This window comes from Gouania willdenowi, chromosome 6 (genome assembly GCF_900634775.1).
Source record: "Gouania willdenowi chromosome 6, fGouWil2.1, whole genome shotgun sequence".
In the NCBI taxonomy this organism is placed as follows: Eukaryota; Metazoa; Chordata; class Actinopteri; order Blenniiformes; family Gobiesocidae; genus Gouania; species Gouania willdenowi.
Window position 1 is genome coordinate 28,815,681 of NC_041049.1, and position 22,946 is coordinate 28,838,626.

Genomic DNA, 22,946 nt, shown 5'->3' on the forward strand with positions numbered 1-22,946 from the left:
GCCTTGTGACTGTGAGGGAGTGGCTATTTCCATGCAGGACCTAAACCATTAAGTTTAGTCCGTGAACAGCAGCTGTTTCGACTACAAGAGAGTTGGAGATGAAGCTGCAGAGGCAGACCACACTGGAACTACCCGAAGCCTACATCAGCATTAGCATTAGGAGCAAACACATATTTCCTGACTGTGGCATCGCAAAACCTGCTGTTGCTTATAGTCCATATTCACAGGTACACAGCGGAGGTGGGGCGCACACACGCACGCTTCTGTGTCCACCATCACCCTGAAATGGACAGAAGTCTCCAGTATGAAAGCGAACGTAAACGGGAGCGCATCGCTCCACTCTTGAAGTCTCAGTTTTAACATGCTAGGGCTGAAAAAACAAAAAAAAAGTGTGGACACATACAAATACACACACAGACACTAACAACAGATTCTGCCCCGCTTTCAGAGCCAGTAGACTGGGGAGACACATTTTCACCGTTTGCTCATTGGTTTTCACCTTTGTGCACAAATGCGAGTGAAATGAAGCCGTGTCACCAGGGCCGGCTTTCCCAACAGGCAACACAAGCGGCCGCCTAAGGTGCCATCTGCTGGAGGGGTGCCAAATTGCACCCCCTACTTTTTAAAAAAAAATTTAATATTAATTTAGAAAGGTATAATAAACGTAAAACACACCCTTTACAATCACTGTACATGTTTTCTCTTAATTGAGTAATAAATTGAGCTCATTTAGTAGTTTCGCCAAGAGCACCAAAAAGGCTAGAGTCACATAAAGCAAACAACTCTTCGGTGTAGGCTTTAACATTGAACTGCATCTACAAATGTGCTCCCACATCCATCCCATAACATGTGTTTGGAATCTTCTGGTTGTGTTTAATTCAGTATACGATAAGATTAAAGGGAATTTGTTTTTTATGCACTTAGAGCTAAAGTTTTAACTACAGGCTCTGCAATGACCAATACATTACAATTACAATTACACAATTTCATTTAGCAGACGCTTTAATCCAAAGCAACGTACAACAGGAGCAGTCAGGGTTAAGGGACTTGATCAACATCCCACAGTAATGGGTTGGATTTGAACCGGTGACCCTCCAATTACAAGCCTGCTTCCTTAACCGTTACATCACTACTGCCCAATATGAGAATGTACTGGCATTTTATTGGTTGTTATTACGTTATTTTTACGAGTCTGTTCAGTCGCTACTGATGTGGATATATCATTTTTGGTGTTTCAAAAAATTAACAATAATACATTGATGAAAAAAAAACATTTCAGCTATGTGAGAAATGTATAAATTTCTTTAAATTTTGCTTTTTCAGTGACATTTATTACGAGGTAGCGTTCTTGTTCAGAGCAAAGCAATAAATCCAGTTTGAATCAACAACTCTTGCTGTGATTTACTGGGATTACATTGATGAACAACATTGCAATATCAATATTTACAATAAAAAATGATAAGAACTTGGATCAAGTACATTGTGAAAGCTCCCATCCAATGAAAATGAATCCAAACCTGGCTCTTTCCCGTGCAGCGTCCTCTCTTGCTTTCTCCTTCTCCTGCCTCTGCTGCTCAATACGAGCTTCCTGCTCCTTCCTCCGCATCAGCAGCTCTTCCACTCTCGCCTGCCGCTCGGCCTCCAGGACCCTCTTTCGCTCCTAAACAGGAAAGAGTTCATAATAAATCAGGGTTCCTACAGCTTTATCCACATTAAATTCAAGACTTTTTAAGACTTTTTATTGCCATTGGAAAGCAAATGTAAGACCAACTTCACAGTAAACACAAAAACCACCACATTAATTACATACTGTAGGGTTAGGGGAATTTTTTTCTCGTGTCTAGTGCAGACGTGCAACTGATGGCCCCCAAAGTAAACACACAAAAATACATAAAATGACAGTAAAATATACAAAACAAACACACTAAATTAATCAAAATCACTTAAAAAAAAGCTATAAAATAACAAAAACTAAAAAAACATTAAGAAAAATCTTTGATGAACAAGCAATTTTCATTAAATCTACATTTTCCCATGTTTTTTTTTTTTTTATAATTTTTTATTTTTTTCTTTAAACAAATGTTACCATTTATTTTGAAATGTGAGACCTATTACTGTACAATCATACTTATGTGTTACAATTTAAGACTTTTGAAACATTAATTTAAGACATTTTAATGACAATTAAGGCCTTATTTTCAGATTTGTGAATTTACTGCCTTTTGAGACTTTTTAAGGATCTGTGGGAACCCTGTAAATATAAAACCCAAGATTTGATAGAAATCCTCTTTATTTAGTTTTTTCTCACCTGAACAGCCTCGTCCCTGGCTTGTTTCTCCTCTTGTCTTCGCTGTCTCTCCTCCTGCAGTTCATTGAGGCGCTGCTCGTACTCATTTAACTTGGCTAGAACGTCATGCCTCTTGTTTTGGGCTTCCAAAGTGTTGATAAAAGCTATTTCATTCACCTGCACAGAATCATCATTATAAATAGTTGTACAGGAACTACAAATCCAAAGAATCCTCAGCGTTACCTTTGCCTCTTCTTCTTGGGCCTTCTTCACGATAGCTTGGAGTTGCAGCTCTCGCTTCAACTCTGCATGCAGAAGCTTCTCCTCCATCATCTTTCGCCGTTGCTCTAACAACTCCTCTTTCCATTTCCTAACTTCCTTCTCCTAGAGAAAGTAAAGAATGAGGAAAAGTAGCAGTACATTATTTTTTGATAAGCTAGTCAAATTACTTCATGACAAAACAGAAACAGTTTCTACACTCTCAGGTGTGTTTATGTATATTTAATGAGTAAAAAAGTAGATGATTTAATCTAGGAGTCACTGCCATGGTCTGCATTTAATGAACAAACCAACTGATGATAATGTTGATTTTGGCCAGGAGCTGTGCATCATGAGCGCCTGCAGCCACATAGCGTGGTATGTTGAATCAAAGGCGTTATAATGTGTGATGATCCTATCCAGCAACGTGATGACAGAATATCCTGCCTTTGCAAACGTGAGCTTTCTTTAGGTTTCAGGTCGAGTCGGCACACCACAGCTAAACTCACCCTCTCCAAGAGCTTCTGCAGCTTCAGCGTTTTCTCATCCCGCAATTTATCCCTCAGTTGCTGTGCCTTCAGCTGTTTCTCCTCGTGTTTCTTTTTCGACTCTGCAATGGTCCTGTCAGTGATAGAAACACATCATTTACCTCTTCCACTTATTAGCAGCGTGCACAACAGATTTGAACAGACACTCGAGCAGACAAAACTGTGATTGTATCTCATGTCACAATTTAGAATAATGATGAATCTGAGCATTAACAAAGGAAAGAACAAAGGCTTTAAGTAGGTTTGTTTGTTTATTTTTGAATTAGTAGTGGTTTTTATAAACTTTTATTTTAGGTTTGTGTATTCTTAGTCGTCTTGTGCAACCTATGTTAGATTTTGTGTATTTCCACTGTAGTTTTTATATATTTAAGTGTGGGGCAGTTATTGTTATCCTGCATGTTCTCCTTCAAAGGAAACCATACCTCTCATTTACAAACAATCACCACATTTTGCACAAAAGCTTCTAAAGTTCAAAAGTTTGATAATTCAAAATAAATCAACCATATGCGCTACAGATTTGAAACTATCCCTAAAATGTAGCCCCATCACTAAAGAAACCATTACACATTAATTGCAAATCATCAAGTCCATCACTCCGTTTTTATAAAAAAATTGTAAAACCCATCTCCTCCAACAATTTTTGCTCCATTGATTGTTTTTGTAGGAAAGTCTGGTGTCAGATATGCACACAATGCACTAAACTGTTTGTATTTAGCAAGAATTGGCAAGTATATATTTACAAAACAGTTTAAAGTCAATGTTAATTAAAAAAAAAAATATTTTGGAGTCATGGTAGATGTTTCGAAAACATGCGAAATTCATCTCAAAAACTGATTTAATAGTTTGTTTTTTTTTTACAGCATTTTGAATTTTGCAATTGCAAACACGGCCTTATTAAACATCACTTTTTCACTTATAAAGCCCATAAATCATTTTAAAAACAAATTAACAACATCTCCATGCTGTCTATACTGTATATATATCCATTCATCCATTTTTCTGACGTGCTTGCTTCTTTCTTTTAGGGTCACGGGGGTCTGCTGGTGCCCATCTGCATCTCATTTGGCGGGGGTACACCCTGGACAGGGTGCCAGTCCATCGCAGGACCAGCGGTCTACATACAATATGTGTATTTTAAAACTTTTTCTTTACTGAATTTTTGACAGCCATTTGAAATCCGCCTTTAAATGCTAGCAGCTGCTGTCTTGTTCTGCCTAAAATGCCTGGCCCAAACCTTTGGTGTGCAGCAGTTATAATTTTTCAGTTATTTTTGTGTATTTTTATTATCATTTTATATTTCTCTGTATTTTTGTTGTCATTTTGGGTAATTTTGTGGAACTTTGTACTCATTGTTGTCGTTATGTATTTTTCTATTTTATTTGTGATGTCCTGTGTATATTTCTGTAATTTTGTATGTTTTTGTGAGTAATTGTGTGTTTACTTTAGAGGCCACACAAAATTAGCCCTAGGGCCACATGTGGCCCCTGGCTGCACTACGGCCTGCTTGGTCACTAACTCTCAATGGGAAACAGACGAGTAGAAGCTGGATTACATTCTTGTGATGGTAAAATTAAAACAGTAGTTTAAATTAAAAAAAAAAACATTTGGCTGCTGATTTTGAAAGTTCAGGTCAATAGCATAAGTTTGTGTTAGTAAGTTTATGAAAAATACCACCATAGATTAAGAAAATTGACACCTTTTGCGTGATGGTGAGGAAAGTTTCTCATGCATGTGGATCCCATGTCCAGGAGGTCGAGCAGGTTCTTCCTCTACTATGTCACCCCATGACGTACTTTGTCGCCATGGTTCCCGAGCTGTAGGATCAACAAATTATACTGGTGTACTTCCACTTTATGACAAAAAATAAAGAAAATATTAAACTCTTCCTACCGTCATAATCAGCCAATACATCATTCCAATCAAAATACACTCCACAGCCTCCATTGCCGATGCTAGCCTGTGGTCAGCACATTTGTTGTTTAATTAAAAAACAATGCAACGGTCAAACAAATATCTTTCAAAGAATTGAAAAAACCCATGAAGCAAAGGCAGAGACAGTTTTTAAAAGCTGTTGAACTAATGAAAATATATTGTATCGATCGTACAGTGAAGTCACTTTCGTTGTCTGTCTCGAGGTCATTGTTCTCTGCCTGAATCTCTCGTGTCAGCTGCTCTTCCTCTGCGATGGCGCTGGCTATCGCCTCTTCATTGGCCTTCTCCAGTCGGTCTGCCAGTTCCTCCTTCTTGGCCAGGACCTCTGCCATAGACTGAGGCTAAACACAAGGTGGAAATACATGGACGACAACAACAACAACAACAAAAAGAACTGAACACAAAGCATTGAATAAAGAACATTCTTGTACATTTCATGTATAGATAAGAAATACAGAAGCTATGTAAAAAAACAAAAAATAAAATAAAAAAAACACCAGGGGTTCATTACCAGACTCTGCAGAGTGACATCATGACTCTTTGATTGGAGAAGAAAGATATATAAAACTTGAAAGATTGTGTCTTAATGGAACCGTGTTTGAGAACTTGTTGATAGGAACAATGATGCTCTTTTGCACTTCCTTTGTGCTGCTTAAATTTCACCCATAAGCCTCTAGTTTACCATGCGTGATCTGGACATAATCTACAGGACTTAGTCTGATTTTGTATGCATTGTAGTATAATTGGGAATAGTGGTCATGAACCCCAGTTTGTAATCACACCACACAATGATCACAAGTAGGAAAGCATCCAAAAATCATGCAGGGCACAACAAGTGAGAATCAAGAGATGGTGGGAAAAAACTAATGCTCTGACTCAGCTAGTACGTCAACTATGCTTTTAAACACGGGATGAATTGACCCTAAATGCTGCTTTTTATTCAAGTTCACAATAATATGAACTGAAATTTCTGACTCTTTTCGACTACCATCTACAACTTCTAACATACCATATAAATAGTTCGATTTTACAGTAACCACCAAAACTCCCAACTGTGTGAAAACTTTTGGAGCATTTAATAATAAATAATGTTAATAAGATGGCAAACTAATGATGTAAATATAGTTTAGGGTTTGTTTTTCTTCAGCAATGCCCTTGGATTAGTTTTTGGAGTACAGAGGCCATCTACTCACAGCTATTCTTAACAGTGAACAGAGCTAGAACAACACTACACAGAGCTATGCAGCCCTGCCTGCACATTTCTGCTCATTTCTTGAGACCGACTTTGTTTAGACTGTGAAGGACCCCTGGGGATCCCTGCCCTCCATCTCTCAGCACTCACAGTAGACAGCTCTGTGGGGTCCAGCACACTCTCCAGTTTCACCGCTGCCATGGGATCCTCAGCCTGTCCCGGAGCAGATGTGGCCGTGCCCTCAGCCCCACTGTCCCCTAAGGCCAACGCTGCGCTGAGCCCATCAGTCTGGGGAGGAACTACTGATGTGGGGAGGAGCAGAGCAGGGACTGGTACTGATACAAGCATGTCTGTAGATGGGACTGCAGCTGTGGATGGAGTGCACTCTGAGGGTGGGGATGGGGTAAGAGGAGCTATTAGGGCGAGCGCGTCTTCACGGGGAGCGCCGACACACTGGCCTGAGTCCTGTACACTCTCTGCTGGGGGCTGAACCGACAATCACACACAAACACACGCAAACTTAATTAATGACATGCATAGATCAAGCGCTTCATCAAAGTAAACAGGCAAACAACAAATCACAGCAACCAATAATTGACAGACAGGCATGTAGACGAATCATGCAGGGAATTTGGTTCTTACATGCCCTAAACATTCACCTAGTGTATATGTAAAATATGGGGATGTGAACTGCCAATGTGTAGCTCATATTATGTGTTTTCTGGAGTCATTTTGTGTGTTTTTGTTGTTTTATTTGATCGCTTTGTGTGTTTTTCTGTTATTCTTGTTGTTTTGTAAGTCAGGAATCATTTTGTGTGTTTTGTTGAATTTATGTTATTGTTTTTAAAGTTGTTTTCAGTTTATTTTGTAGTTGTTTTGTGTGTTGTGAGTCCTTTTTGTGTATATTTTATATATTTTCTGTATTTATGTATTTTTAGTAGATTTGAGTATTTTTTGTATTTTTCTATTTTGGAGAATTTTGCAGATAATTTAGGGGCAGTATAAAACTAGCCTGGGCGCTGGCCGCCAGTTGCCCATGTCTGCTCTAAACTAATACCTTTAACACAATTTCCCAAGAGGGTCTTGATTTAAAATCTGAGTATTTATTTCATGAAAGTGAAGCTTCTCAGTCTCAGAAGTGTCAGTGTGCGATCAATGGCTTTAACGTTGATGTTCCTGTCTGGACAGTACGTCTATGAATAACATGGAACCCAAAACAAAAACAAAGGGCTGATAATATAGTTTACTGTTACACTGTTCTCTGTGAATAATTAATATCCAGGGACTCCTCGGGGCAAAAGGACATCATGAGGAACTATACGTTAAGTACCTCCGTTACTGGCCCTTTCTCTGGATGCTCCACCTCCTCTGAGGGCTCTGGTTCCACAGGGAATTGCTGTCTAGTCTCTGTTTGGGTCACGACCTTGTCCAGAGGACACTGAGTGCGTAGATCCTCCGATGGCAGCAGATGTGACGGCTTTCCCTTGGTACAATTCTGCCTTGGTATGACATGAGCCAGGACAGGACTGACCTTGGCCACGATGGCGGCGGAACGAGGTTTAGCAGTACGTCCTCTGTGGACGGTCTCCCAGCCTTCTGCATCCTTTTTACCTGCCACACAAGAAGACATGTTATAAAACAAACAGGACAGTAGATTCACGACAGTGGGGTGTGGCTGTGAGTAAGACTTTGTACCAGGTCTTTCTGCCAGGGATGTGGTTGGCTGACCGGAGCTTGAGATGGACTGAGTGCACTTTACTCGGTCTGCCCAGCTGGGGCCCGTGTGGGAAAGTCGGACTGCAGCCAGTGATGACGAAGGACCACTGAGTGAGACACACATACAGATGATCACTGAGAACATGCACATGCATGGTATCAAATTGGACAGTCTAGTTATCCCCCCAGTTTTTTTAATGGAATAATGTGTAGCCTGAGGCCATCATCTCTAAAGCCCTCCCACTCTGAGACCACAAGCCCCTTTATGATCAATAACCATTTCCTGCTGCATCAGATTACAAAGCAGTGCACATATTGAACCGATGCTTCAGCAGTCCTTAAGTGATACTTTCATCTACACCGTGCAAGTGATTCTGACTTAAAGTCCGATACTCATGAAATTGCATGAAACAAATGCCCAATCATTAGCAATTATTGGCTGTTGTAATAATATTATCGTTTGCACTTTCCATCTGCATGAACAGTAGGCATAGTGCAAATATTGACAGCATGTTTCATAGTACACTCCACCTAAAAAAGCTAAAAACCTATTAGTTTACCTTTGTTTTTTTTATTCAAAAAAGCTTTAGCAAATCAAACTAATCATCAAAATGTGGCAAAAAAACGAAATAACAAATTCATAACTGTTCAATCATGGCAAATGCCCTCATGGGTGCATACTACATATCCCCCAAAAAAATAAAACACAAACACAATAAAAACATCGCCCCTCCAGAATAGACATAGGCAACTGATGGCTAATTTTTGTGGCCCCCAAGGTAAACACAAAATGATTACAATAAAAATACACAGAAATGCAAGACACCTACAAAATGTAAAAATAGAAAAAAAATATTTAAATAACAACCAAAACATACAAAATTACTGTAAAAATACACAAATCCTTTGTTTTTTCCTGTATTAATGTTCACATTGGTCATTATTCTAAATGCTGACATGGATGTTGATAATTTGACCCTCAGATCAGATACGATCACTTTTTTATGTCTGCCCTAAAATTATGAAATTACATCAACGTGCAATGTTGTGCTACTGTTTATGAGACAAATACTGTAGGTGTTATAAGTGTATATTATTATTTAGCTTACAAAATTATTTTCAAAGGATGAACTAAAGTCATCAAAAGGTGTTTTTTTCCTTAATCTATAATTAAAAAACATATATATATATATATATATATATACACACACAAACCTGTACCTATGATTGAATATTTACCAAATTGTTAGGACTACCGTTGCTAAGCACATTTCTGAAATACTTTAAAAATGCATAAGATTTCAGATAAAATGGTAACTCACCTGAAATTGAGAGTACGGCGTGCACTTGAGGAGGGCGCCAATCTGTCTGCTGTGGGACTTGGCATCACGTGACGTCCAGGAGACATCTTACGCACCTCCCATGCTAAAGACGTAGGCCTTCAAATGAGGAGCATTTATTAAGTTCAAACTTCAAATTGAGAACAGATACCCTGATTTACACCAAGCCGTGGCTAAGATAAATGAGGCATGTAAAAGTTTGAGCTTGTCTTATTGATTAACGGTATATTTAAACTGACAAATTGGGAGGTGGCGCAGAATTTAATTCCTTATTCAATTTACGGCCACAGTGGTCACTGTGTTAAAGAGGAGCCAATAAACTCTTTGAATTAAATCCAAGGATATTGATCCAGTGTGTTTGTGACTCAAAGTCGCGGGCCAAATGTTAACATCTCAAGTTCTGTTGTAGGAACCAATTCAACCTGAGAGAAGTGAATAATCTAAGGAAAGAGCATCACCTGTTCTGTGCATCAGTTTTCTCTAACTTCTCCTGAAGCTGGATCCAGTCTATCAAAGCCTTGAAGTCACGGACGTAGTTGTCCAACATCATCAATACCTCCTAAAGACAGAGGTGACAAAACATGAAATACAATGAAAAGACAATCAAAGTAAATGTGTAATTTCACTAATAGTAAGAAGAAATAAACTAGGTTAAATCTGTGCATTTAACTCTTATTTCATTCATTCTTCACTCGACTGGTTCTCGTCTCAGGTGGATTTGAACCCTTGCCTTTCAGCTAAAGAGAAAATTCTTACAAAGCCTTTACTTCCAAGTAAACCAACAATTGAAAAAACTATAGAAAGGTTGGTGACAGGGATAATACAGCTTTGAAGCCATTAATATTGTGTCAGAGAGCATTAAGTTTATTGATTGTGAGCTCCTCTTGGTAAATGAGATCATTTCCACATCAATAGACTGCATTAATCCAGGATCTTCATGACAATGAAGCACAATGGAAGACACGTGTTTTATTCGAGCCTATTTATTCTTTATCTCACCTGCCAAGTGTTACCACTAAATCTACATCACACCCTAAAATTCTATCTATTTGTTAACTGGATGTATATTTCAGTACATATCTGGTTCTCATTCAATGATTTTGACAAATAAAAGCCCAAACATGAATGGAGCCACAGTGTGGGTTTTCCTAGCGTGGCGGTCATTGTGTGTGTGCAGCTTTTTGTCCCCTGGGCTGTAATGAAACAAGACAACTGATTGATGGGCAGTGTGAAGGGAGTGGTAATTGAGAGTAAAGCTTCATGGTGCTTTTAGTTAATAGACAAGTCAGGCCAGTGAAAGATGTGTGCACTAGCATGTCTGCTGATTAGGGCTGGTTAACTGTCAAAGCCCTGCGCTCAGCGTGCTGTGGTACCGCCTTCATTTAGTAATGAAGCCTGAGAAGTCCCTCGTGGATAAACCCACAATGAGTGAAAGCATCGTAAAGCAAGTTTCAGCATATTAACACACACACTTTCCCCAAATATGAGCCATACATAATATGTGATGGGATGTTTAACCTTCAGGAGGCATTTCCAAAGACAGATGATACATACACTGAAACACACTGAAGTAGATCATCAGCATGTTTTTCAACTTTAAGTGTATATGACATCATTTTTCATGTTGATGCTAAATGCAACAACACACCATAAATAGTGCATCCATGAAATATTATGCATTATTATGTCCATCTTAATGGTAAATTTAGCATTTTTAGCTTTTCACACATAGCTGGTCTGCTTTACGAAGAATGACCATAATATGAGTTGTGACACACACACTTAAACATTCTCCTTCAGCTTCACTTTAGTGGTGAGAGATCACAATAACAACACATACAGCAAACATGGACAACTGGCGGCCAACGGTTTAATTCTGTGCGGCCCCCCAAGACAAATCCACCAAAAATTATAATTCAAGAAATTAAAAGTAATATGAAGTAGAGGTCGACGATATATGATTTTCAAAGGCCGATGCAGATAATGATTTTAAAAAAATAAAAATAAAAAAAAATCAGCCGATGAACAATTTTGGAAGCCGATATACTTTTTTTCAAAAGCACATTGATTATGAAAGACAACTGAAACACTCATATGACATAAATTAGAAATTTAATTAAATATAACCAATAGAACTCTTAACATTTATTCAACTTTAAATATACCCGTCCACAACCAAGTAAAACAAAAAGTACAGGATGGGTAAGTAGCAGTAAAGCATGACAACAATATACAATGTGAAATGTGCAAGTAGTCAGTTTAAACTAAATACCTGTATTAGTTATAACCACTCACTCCTTTCCTCTGTTCACAGTCACTGCCATTATACCTAAGCTTCACACTTGTCACCATATGCACAACTATAACATCACATCTCACTCTCACTATAAAATAATCAACTCTTTCCCACCCTTTCTATTTCCTACCTTGAGTCTCTCCTCCCTGTTCCCTTCCCCCTCACTTAGGTGTAACACTGCCCTCTGTTTTTATATGCTCCCTATAATAAAGTGTTTCTTATCCTTCCTCATCGAGGGCTGGTCATGGATTAAAAAAAATAAAAAAAACATTTTTTGGCCGATGGCCGATCTTGAAAAAAGTCCATATATCGGCCCGATATATCTGTCGACCTCTAATATGAAGCCTGACATATTACATAAAATAACTCCAAAAACAACAGCAAAATACACAGAAAGTCAACAAAAATACACGAAGCAACAACAAAAACACAAAAAGATTCCAATAATACACAAAAAAACTCAAATACACAAAGGACATCAGACACACAAAACACCCACCTAAACACAAAACAACACATATAAAAAATGACACCAAAGAAACACTAACATTTATGCAAAATGACAGCAAAAAATACTCAAAATGACAAAAAGACTGAAACAATCCAAAAAGGCACAGATTGACAATAAACAAAATGCAAACATGACACACATGAAATAACAAAAACACATGACTCATATAATACACAAAACGCCAGCAGAACTTCCCAAAATCACTTATGAAATGACTCCAAAAACACACGGAATGATTAAAAAACAACAACAAAAACCCTTTCTTCTTTCCTGTGTTAATGCTCATATTGGTCGTTATTCTTAATGCTGGCAATAATCTTGATAATATGGCCCTCGGATCAGACTATCACATTTTTGCGGCCCCCCTATAATAAAAGTTGCCGATCCCTGACATACAGAGTTAGATAGCATCATCACAATTATGCAAACTACACAAAATACTGTAGAGCAGCTCATTGTAAAAAGACATCTGCAAATGGAATTACCTTATTTAAACAAATCCATCATTCATTAAGGGTGTAAAAATGTCCAAATAGATTTTTTAAATTGTTTTTTAACAAAAATTGTTTAATTGCGCTAAAATATGCATAGCATGTAAATGCCCAGTCACTGTCAGTGAACCACATATAGACGTTATTAAACTACCTCACTCCTCATTTGTGGTTACTTTTTTTTTTCTTTTTTAAGAATTTAAGGACTTAAAGGTGAAATTTGTAATTATTGATATTGCAACATACTGTGATGTATATTGTATTGTATCAGGATATATCATATTGTAGCATGAAAATCGGGAATCGTTAAGATTCATGGCAATACACACCCCTAGCCATCTTTATGTCACAACACCTACTGTACCTACAATGGTAGTCCTAGACAAGTATTAGACAAACTGAGCAACTTTTATAACCAGACATCAGCATGATTTTGTATATTTCTTCCATAGAATAGGATGGTGTTACAACACAAAGTGTGAAAAATGGTGTCATATACACTTCAACTTAATGATTGCACAACAAGTCACTAACCATGCCACAGTAGTTATTTCATTTTTAAAACATCTGACAAAATGTAGATCCTCAGCCACCCCTGAGCAACGAGCAAACATGACATCACCTTCCTCCAGCGTCCATTTAATAGGATGAACAAATCAGAAGTTGGATGAAGGAACTTTTGATGGCAATTATTAGGCCTGAGGCTCTTGGTTGAAGAGGTGTAATAAGCAGATATAAATCATTTAACTGGGTGAGGATGGCATCCTGTTATATCAGCACTGATGTGCACACTCAAAATTACATTAAGCATTTCAGTAACAGCCATGGTTGAGAAGTCGGCGCCACTTCCTGTTGATGATCTTGTTTGCATTTATACAGGAGAAGTTGTGGGCTGTTTGTGAGTGAAGCTGAGAGTGCAGGCTCTGCTGCAGATGCTCTCAGCTCCACCAGAGGGGATGGTGGCTGGGGACAATCAGAGCACTCTGCCATCTATCAGCGTCCATTAAACCCAAGCTGGGTGGGATGGGGGATTATGTGCAGCACCCAGCTTCATAGCCATTAGACAGCAGAGAGTGCAGGGATACGTGGAAAATAAGGGGGAGAGAGCGGGGTGGGGTGGGGTGGGGTGGGGGGGCTGTTGTTCGAGCATGGCTGTCACACCACAGGGAGCTTTGCTCTGGTACTGACAGCAAACCAACCACACCACAGGGAACTGGGCTACGGTGCTGACCGCAGACAGACACCAGAACCCTGCTCTGCATTATGCAGCATGGCAGAGGGATCAATAAACCAAAACAGCATTATCATTTATCACACCCACTATTCCTTCAAATGACATCTTACTACAGTACATAGATTGTACCAACGCCAAAGAAAGACAATGTGAGCGTATTTCAGTGTTAATTATTTTATATATATATATATATATATATATATATATATATATATATATATATATATAGTTTTTTTTTTTTTTTTTTTTTTAAATCAGATGAAGACATAGTGTAGGCATACGTCAATAAATCCAAGGTAATTTTCTATTAAAATTATCCATCGACATTGTTGGAAAACGTTGTGCATTGCATTATGGGGTTTTTACTGTGATTTCTTGTGTTTCTTCGCCAGATAAGGAGGACAGTGATTGGCGTGACACCATTTTTATTGTAATTTGTTCCTGGTATTCCACGTGAGGTCCCCTCACTCCGTGAGACATTCAATTTTGGACAGATCTGGATCTTTCTGAATAAGCCCCAGAATAAACAGCCATTATTTTACCACAACTTTCAGTACATTAAAAGACCAGAAATGGTTTGGAAAGTCACTGGCAAAGTTTTTGAGGGCAAACACAAAATCACATTGGGAATTAAGTAAAAATGCATCCGTCTACGGGACTCCACATCCCACAATGCAACGAGCAAAACTTTTCTGACAATATCAACGAGACAGTGTGTACAGTCAACCTTTTACAATTTTATTTTATTTTTTTCTTTTCTACAAATCTGAAAAAAAACATTATATATATTTATATAATTTCCAGCAGCTTTAAAGCTTTTGTTTTACACAACAAACAGAAATTGAACAATATTCTTCTAGAATATTGAGCCTGCAAACCTTTGGAGTGCTTCTGTGACATAATGCAGAGATACAGACTGTGAGACCACAATGCAACAGTGGTGACATTTTGGGGGCAAAAATGTGACCAACAATTGTCTCAACAGTTCCCTCTAGCGGCGGGAATGACATGACATTTAGGTTATGACATCTCCATGGAGTGGACCTACCTTGCATTCCAAGACGCTTTGATCAGATTCACATGTGACGTATATCTCATCTACAGCCCGACGCAGGTTGTCAAAGAGAAACGCCCAGTATCGTGCTCGCAGGTCTACCTTGCGGGGCTGCCTTGTTTTGGTGGGGCTCTTCTCTGGCCCCTTATCCAGCAAGGTGCCAGATGAGTTCTTATTTTCCACTCCAGTATTCTGTGGAGATGGAGCATGGACCAAAGAGTAGGGGAAAAAAAAAAAAAAAACACATTTATGAAAAAAAAGCTTCAAAGTGTTCTGTGCAAGGCACTTTTTTTGTAAATCAGCAGCAGCTCAATCATTGACATCAAATATCAAAGTAGAGCAACCTCATTACTGTCAGTTTTTTACTTTCATTTTGTGTGTTTTTTGGTATCATTGTGTGTATTTTTCCCTTATTATGCATGAGGTTGTTTTTGTTTTGTCATTTTGTTGCTTCTGTGTTCTTGGTTTCATTGAGTAACATTTCTCAGCTTGTGTGTTTTAGTTGTTTTGTATAATTGTCTGTTATTTTTGTAGTCATCTTCTATATTCTTCTGTAATATTCTGTGTTTTCGGAGCCATTTTGTCGTTTTACTTCTGGGGGCTACACACACACATGGCCCCGGGCCGCTTGCTGCCTACGTCAGACTTACATGCAATATGATAGAAAAAGTTGTTAAAGTGCTTGAAGAAAACACAAATAAATGAATTTATTTAAATGCAATAAGATAATGTTCATAATAAAATTATAAAACATATGTCTATAATCTGAATAAGAAAGAAGAGAAATGGTGGTGGGTGATCAAAAGTCCATAAAATTGTATAGTAGATAGTATAGTAATAGTAAGTATGACCAAATCTGAGAGAAAAGTCACTTATTTAGTTTACTATAGAACCTTGCTGAACAGGAAAAAATACATCTGAAATTCTCCCAATTGAATGAATTAATTAAAAAAATGGAAAACATAAGTGTGAACGCCAATTTTAGAAACAAAAACAAAAAAAGAAAAAAAATATAGCTTTTTTTTGTTCTTATTTTACAAATTCAGCTCGTCAGTTTGCCATTACTCATTCAACTACTATGGACATTTTACTAACTTATCAATTATATTATTCTTTGGGTTTTATTACTCTACCTATACATTATGAAACAGTATTTCATTTTGCCATGACACAAATTAAAGTTTAGATTTGTGCAAGTTTAATGCATATGGTTTTGCATGCTATAGGTCAGAAAAGGTGATATTGGGGATGTTTTAGTCCCAGACGTCACTTTAATTATAAACAACTCCCTCACTATTATTTCCCCATTTTATTCATTTTAGCTTTTACTTAGGATCAACATAAGTCCTGGTTAAAGTCATTACCACAGTTGTTACTTTGATTTTGTTGAAAGAATAATTGAGAAAAGTCACAGACAAAGGTGTAATAGGTTGTTAAATAGTGCCCTCTGGTGGTCAAAGCTTAGATTCCAACCTGTTTCTTGTTCCTCTGTTGTCCTGAGTTGACCTTCTGAGACCTGGAGCTGCTGTTGGCATTGCCTTTGGACTTGGCTATACAAAGAAGGAAATGTTTCTTCAAGTGAGATGGTGTCTAATACGCAGTCAGAACACAAGCATGGTAGTAAACATGCAAAAGATTCCATAAAAATCTAATTCTGACCAAACAATGAAACAGGACAGTCAATCATACTGAGCCGTAGACATCACATGGTAGAATAAATTATCTAATTGTGGCTATGACGCACACACTAAACTCTATTCCGTGGCCATGAAATAAGTATAACTAAAGTTGTACCTCCGCCAGCAGGGTTGGGATCAATTTTAATAGTATTTGCATAATTGATCATTTATTACAATTTGAATTGTAATTGTAATTTAAAAAAACTGCTGCTGTCGCAATCATAATTCAATTGGGACTGAGTTGTGATAAATGACTTTGTAATTGTGATTGCTATCAAAATTGTCAATTACAATTTAACGCAAAACTGGGGAACCATGTTACAGTTCTATGTACAGTTCTACACATAAGTAGTTAATTATCAAAATATGTTTCATATCAAGCTTTCCTACGTTTTACCATCTAAAAAAATTTAAATCAAGGGGTATACTGACACAAAAAAGGCTCAGACGCCCCCACACCATATATTGTAAATTAAAACCTAGATTTGCATTGATTAGGAAGCCCAACAAGGTAAGAGATGCTAACAGAAAGCTAACACAAGAGCAAGGTTAACTTTTATTAGGTTATTCATTTCAGGCTCAGTGAGTGTATGAATGTGGTGTGTTGGTAGTGGTCGGAGGGGCCGATGGCAGCCTTTCTGTCAGTCTGCCGCACGGCAGCTGTAGCTACAATAGTAGCTTACCACCACTAAATAGAGAGTGAAAGAATAATGCTATGTAAAGTGCTTTGCATGACAAAAATAAGGGGCTTTATAAATCCAATGCATTATGAATTGTGATTAATTGTAATGACTTTCTGAGGATAAGAAATCATTGTAATTTAATGGTAATTGGAAAAAATGCTGGTAACTGTAATCATAATTAAATTGTAATTGAACATGGGTAATTGAAAACGTAATTGTAACTGAAAAATGTAATGTAATGTGACCCCAACCCTGTCTGCCAGTGATACAACATGGTTGTCAATGTAAAGTGTACATGCCTCTTGTCCTGGTAATAATGGTTCTTTGCAATGCCTGGATTGTTGCTCATTCCCAGCCACCGACAGATTAATTGGTGCAGCTAATTATTAATCGGGCCGATTTTAGTAATCACCAATTAATTGACATCTGTCAGATTCAACGGTCAGGCTATAATATGTAACTGATGTATGAACTTTTTGCTGTGATTCTGTGGCTTCTGTGCTTTGCTTTCTCATGTCTGGGGGAAACAGTTAAGTTCCAAATATTAACATACCCAGGAAAATGTTTTATTAATTCTGCAATTAGCTGGGGCAATTCAAAAACCTGGAAAATTCAAAACAATACCACTGTAAGCAGCACAGAGGCATTACACTTTTATCAGTATTAATAGAGTCCCAAAAGCCATCCCGATCAGTGTCTCTGTTGCCTTTTAACTTGTTCAGCCAGACCTCATATGATCCTGGACGCTGTCACAAGGCCGACCATAACATTTGAAAAGACTCCTTTAGTGACAATCAGCATTTGAGAAAATTTATTAAATTCTTACATATTAGTCATTAATTATCAGGATTTACTAATGATGGTTTTGTCGGGTCACTCGTGCACTTGTAGAGGTGCTAAAAGTATTTTGAGTTTTATGAACTGGTGCTTTAAAGCTAATACTCTTTAACACAGTAAGATATCAATAACAACCTCAAAAGACATTGCATCTGCTGCATAATAATTAGTATGAGAAGGACAAAGTTTAGCTGCTACCTTCCTCTTCTTTGTTCTCCAGAGGGACACTCCAAGCAATGAGATTCCGAGCAGCGCGGCCCTCTTCAGCCACTATCTTTCGCACTTTGTCATGGCTGTTGGAGCGCTGAAAAGAAGCCTGTGGGTGAAATGACATACTTAACATTCACAATGAGGACATACATGAGCTCACGATAGTGTGAAGCTGTAAAAATATATGGGATAATATATTTAAAAAAAAAAATAAAAAAAAAAACAGTGACTTTATATATTACAGAACTTGTTAAACAAGCTGGGTTAGTAAAAAAAACATGTTAAGTATTATAATTATGAACTTAAGTCCAATTTAACAGAAATGTCATTAATGTTCAATAACATTAATATGCTTATGTGTTAAAGCTGATATCCAGAGTTTCTGAGAAATCTATGTTTATATATATATAATTCTTTTGAAATGCGAAAAAATAGCTAACTCGTCTTTTACTATGGTCTACTGTTGGTGGTCATTCATATACATTAATGTATATAAGTCCCTCCTTCGTCCTATAGACACCTATACAAATGGAAATGATCGCCGTGTGCGCCCAGACAATAGGTTTTGACTTCCTACAGCGAGAACTGTCAATCAAAGTGAATGTGCGTGAAACGAGGCCAACATTTTTTAAACAGGTATCACTCTGAGCAGCAGAGCATTATGGAGGAGTGCGCCGAAACTCCAAAGTTACTCATTCAGCGATTGCCAACGTATAAAGCTTCTACTAAAACACAAAAGAAAAATCCGGGTACAAAGCTTGTGGATAAACGTCTTCGTGAGTGCAACAGGATTTATCTCTGAGCTGCTTTTCAAAGGTGGAGAGACCTTCTGCTTTTAAAAGGATTCCGAACTGACCAGGATTTGGCGACATTTCTCATGTACAGGTAAGAAACATGTTTTAATCAAACGTTATGGCACTCTAACAATAAATGTGTAGTTTTTGTAGTTATGAATCTCTGTTATGTTTTGCAATGCGCATGCACAAACGTAGAGGCGTAGCTTCTGGTAGATTGGCAGAGGCAGGGGAGGAACTAGAGCTGTTGAGGGCGGGACATCGAAACGTTCTCCGGATATCAGCTTTAAGGAACAATTCATCCAGTGACCCTGTTGAAATATTTTTTTTTTTTTTTTTTTTTTTTAATTCTAAACTGTTAACAGTTTAATAATGTTATTATTTAACTTCCTCATTAACAGGGTGAACAAATAAGGTAATGTATATAATGAAAAGAAATTGATTTCTATTCAGATGTTTTCAGAAAAACAAAGGTATAATGTGAAAATATGCATTTAGATCAGAGATGGGCATCATTGATTACATTTTTTTTCTCTCAGTGTGTTTTTGTTGTTAGCATGATTAAGTACATTTTCTTTCATTTTGTGTGTTTTCAAATTCATTTTGTGCATTTACTTTCGAGGGCCACACAAAATTAGAAGGTGGACTACCGTTTTTGATCTAGATGTATTGATGATTGATTCATAATTAATAATATAATGGTAATGGGAATGCGACGTGCCTAAACATTCTCAGCCCTAATAGAGAAGAACCTCAACATTTCCTGAATAGTAGAGTTCTCTCTGACGTGGCTCTACTCACATTAAAAACATCAATGACGTGATTTTCCCTGCGATTACCACAATCTATTCTTCATCCATTCAAACAAAACATGTAAACACACAAAGACCCGCTACATTGACAGAGACACAAACCCAAAATGATACAATTAAACTTTGACTATGACACACCATCTTTGGAAGCTGATGAGTGTTAACCAGTAACACAGCCTGAAGCAACTACTGTTGCTATGGTTACCATCTTTTTAACAGACCTATTACAAAACAGTGATTCTACACCTTCAGTGTTATGAAGTAGGAAGCAATGTTATTATAGCAATGTTGATAGTGAATACTTATACAGAACTGATAAACAATGTTTAACTGAAAAATGTGTTTTCAAAGGTTTAGAAGATCAAGAGGACTTTTTTTTGGATGGATATTAAAATCAAACCATCACCACCAGATAAGCAAAGCCTCCAGACTAAGTTTGACATCATCTACTCATCAATAATTAGAACCACATCCTATATATTCACTTAACAGCCATCAATCAGTGTTAATTAATGTTTAATGTGAGTTTTACTTAATAGTAGAAAACAAACTTACAATCCCGTTGGCAATACCAAACTGAAGTGTTTTGTTTTTTTTTTTTTTTTAAAAAGCAGTTCATCATTGATCCTGACTGAAAATTAGGGGTGTCCCGATCCGATATCGGATATTGGTCCGATATCTGCCAGAAAACGAATATCAGATTTTATCGGACTGCATCTAAAATCTCTGATATATATTATATTATAATTATTCAGTTGTAGAATAATGTAGATATTATGTTGAAGGTTAAAATGTATGTAACCAATTGGTTCTTAATAAATGGGTCCGTTTTTCTCGTACCACTTGATAAAGCCTTTTCTAACATTTCACACTACAAAATAAGTAATAAAAGTATATATGATTTGTGCTGATATTGTATCCTATCGATGGCGGTATCGGCCAATACTCAAGACTGCAATATTGGCATCGATAGAATAAAGTCTAATCTTAAGAAATCCACGAAGCTGACAGAGTGAATGGAAAACTTGTTGCAGGTTAGGTTGCCTAGTCATACATAATTTAAAAAACATACATAGACCTGATCCAAATCACTCCTAGTTGGTTTCTAATGGACTGTTTCTGTACATCTCTAGTGGCAGTGGCAGATGATAAGAGCTCAGTGAGCTGTACAAGTCTTTTACTTCAACAAGCAACTCCATGTTGAGGATGTGCAGTGAATGTACTGTATGTGGTCACAGCATGCATATAAACACTCATTAGTTATGGTCAAGACACAAGGATTGATTTTATTGCTCATTCAGGTTTTATTATTACTTTGAATGAAAAAGGAAAATATACATGAAATGAAAGGTGTTTAGTTTTTTCATTTTGCTGTTAACTCAAGCAAGAAGGTTGACAATCCTAATGACAGCCCTTTGCGTTGCCATATGAAGCCATATATTAGGCAACAGTGCAGCGTCACATTGTGTAAAGAGGAGAGACGAACTGTGACAAGAAACAGCTCAAGGCATAGGCTCCAAAGCCCAGCATGCATCACGGTTGACCTACACATTGAATATGCATCAGTGAACTCCACTGTAACACTGTAACACTGTGAAACTAAAGAGATTCTGGGACGTCATCCAGTGCAACACTTGTGTGTAGGACATCCAGCCGTTCTTTGATAAGACACAGAATCACAATATTACAGCCACCAAACCAAATCTGCAAAACAATGAGGAATAAAAAGTGCAAGATATTACTGGTCCATTTAGTGCTAAGTCTTTACTAAGTCTAATACTTCAGAGTATTTCCCTTTCTTCCTGCAGAAGATGCTTTATCAAATCTGGGTGCCACCCATAAATTATTTAACCAAATAGTGAGTTAAATCGAGATCAAACCTTGCTTTTCACTACAGCAAGTGTAAATGTTGTGTTGTGGGATGATATATCGTGTGGCAAGATATCGTGATATCAAAATGTCACAAGATGTATTACGAGAGGGGAGGAGGTTAGATTAAAAACATAAATCTATACACCAGATAGTGATGGTTTGTTTTGATTTGAAAAGGTCAAACCCAGAGTGACTATGCAAGTATTTCCAAAAGTTAAAGTCCAACAGAAGCATAGTTTTATCTTTTTTTCCCCCCTTTCTCCTTATCCCTAGACCATGACGTCTTTCATATCGTATCATGAACTAATGCACATGAATTATAGTCTAGATGTTTTTTTTTTTTTTTTTTAAATTTAAGGAAAAAATGTAATCCCTGCAAAACATTACTATTTCTGAATTCTGAAGTATTAAAGTCTAATGTTCCAACACAAAATGGACAAATGTAGTGATAGACGGCATCAGCCAATGCAGGCTAAATATTTTTTACTTGTTGTCGTTCTACCTCACCTTTGTTAATTTTAATAACGGTTCCTTTTTTAAAAATTACAACTTTTACCCTTTGTTTTCATCATTGTGTAATTTTTATGATGTAAATTGAGGGAGCAAAAGTAGTATCGGCTCCAAATATCGGCTCAGGCTGATGGGAAAAAGAAAAATCGGTATCGGTCGATTCCTACAAATAGGTGTTAAACATGCTTATAATGCATCCATGCATTGGTCTGATACTAGTTAGTGTCTCTTAGGGAGATACACAGCTGACCTAGTTTTGGTAAGCAAAATTCTTCACATGTCAAGAGGCCTACGCTTTATTCTGCTAATGAGAAGCTGCAGGAAAATAAAATAATTTTTTTTAAAAAACAAAAAACCAGCAAGGACTGCGAACGTCAGACAACATGAGCAGAACTGATCGAGAGCCAATATTTACTCTGCATTTCCTGTGTTTGGCAGTCAGTGACGATGAAGGAGATTTGTACATTAGCCTTACTAACATACAACTGATGGTTGTGTATATGCAGCAGCCTGAGGCAAAAACAGAGGCTTACAGAAACATTCCCAACAACCATTTAATCAGCCACAAACTAAAACCTTGAAAGGAGAGATAGACAACAAATTATAACTTAGGTTCTATTCTCCCATGAGGCAATCCCTCCTAATATACCAAAGTGCCCATTTATTTTCCAGATTGCTGAGTAAGGGCCA

General features: G+C 37.4%; 1 protein-coding gene across 6 annotated transcripts in view; it reads right to left on the minus strand.

Annotated features, from left to right (window-relative positions):
- The window catches only part of scaper (S-phase cyclin A-associated protein in the ER), an 86,649-nt gene that overhangs the window by 56,740 nt on the left and 6,963 nt on the right, over nt 1–22,946 (minus strand). For 3 of the 6 annotated variants that reach the window (XM_028449011.1, XM_028449009.1, XM_028449010.1), the window contains exons 2-16: nt 18,257–18,374; nt 16,333–16,409; nt 14,854–15,051; nt 9,732–9,832; nt 9,256–9,372; nt 7,913–8,040; nt 7,548–7,828; nt 6,368–6,703; nt 5,199–5,366; nt 4,984–5,050; nt 4,790–4,907; nt 3,055–3,166; nt 2,531–2,671; nt 2,309–2,464; nt 1,518–1,660 (exon numbers count right to left, since the gene is read on the minus strand). In XM_028449011.1, coding sequence (XP_028304812.1) covers nt 1,518–1,660; nt 2,309–2,464; nt 2,531–2,671; nt 3,055–3,166; nt 4,790–4,907; nt 4,984–5,050; nt 5,199–5,366; nt 6,368–6,703; nt 7,548–7,828; nt 7,913–8,040; nt 9,256–9,372; nt 9,732–9,823 — 1,859 coding nt within the window. In that variant the 5' untranslated portion in view covers nt 9,824–9,832; nt 14,854–15,051; nt 16,333–16,409; nt 18,257–18,374. Of the gene's footprint in view, nt 1–1,517; nt 1,661–2,308; nt 2,465–2,530; nt 2,672–3,054; nt 3,167–4,789; nt 4,908–4,983; nt 5,051–5,198; nt 5,367–6,367; nt 6,704–7,547; nt 7,829–7,912; nt 8,041–9,255; nt 9,373–9,731; nt 9,833–14,853; nt 15,052–16,332; nt 16,410–18,256; nt 18,375–21,422; nt 21,552–22,946 lie in introns of those variants that run through there. The other 3 variants (XM_028449013.1, XM_028449014.1, XM_028449012.1) reach the window with 2 other exon arrangements.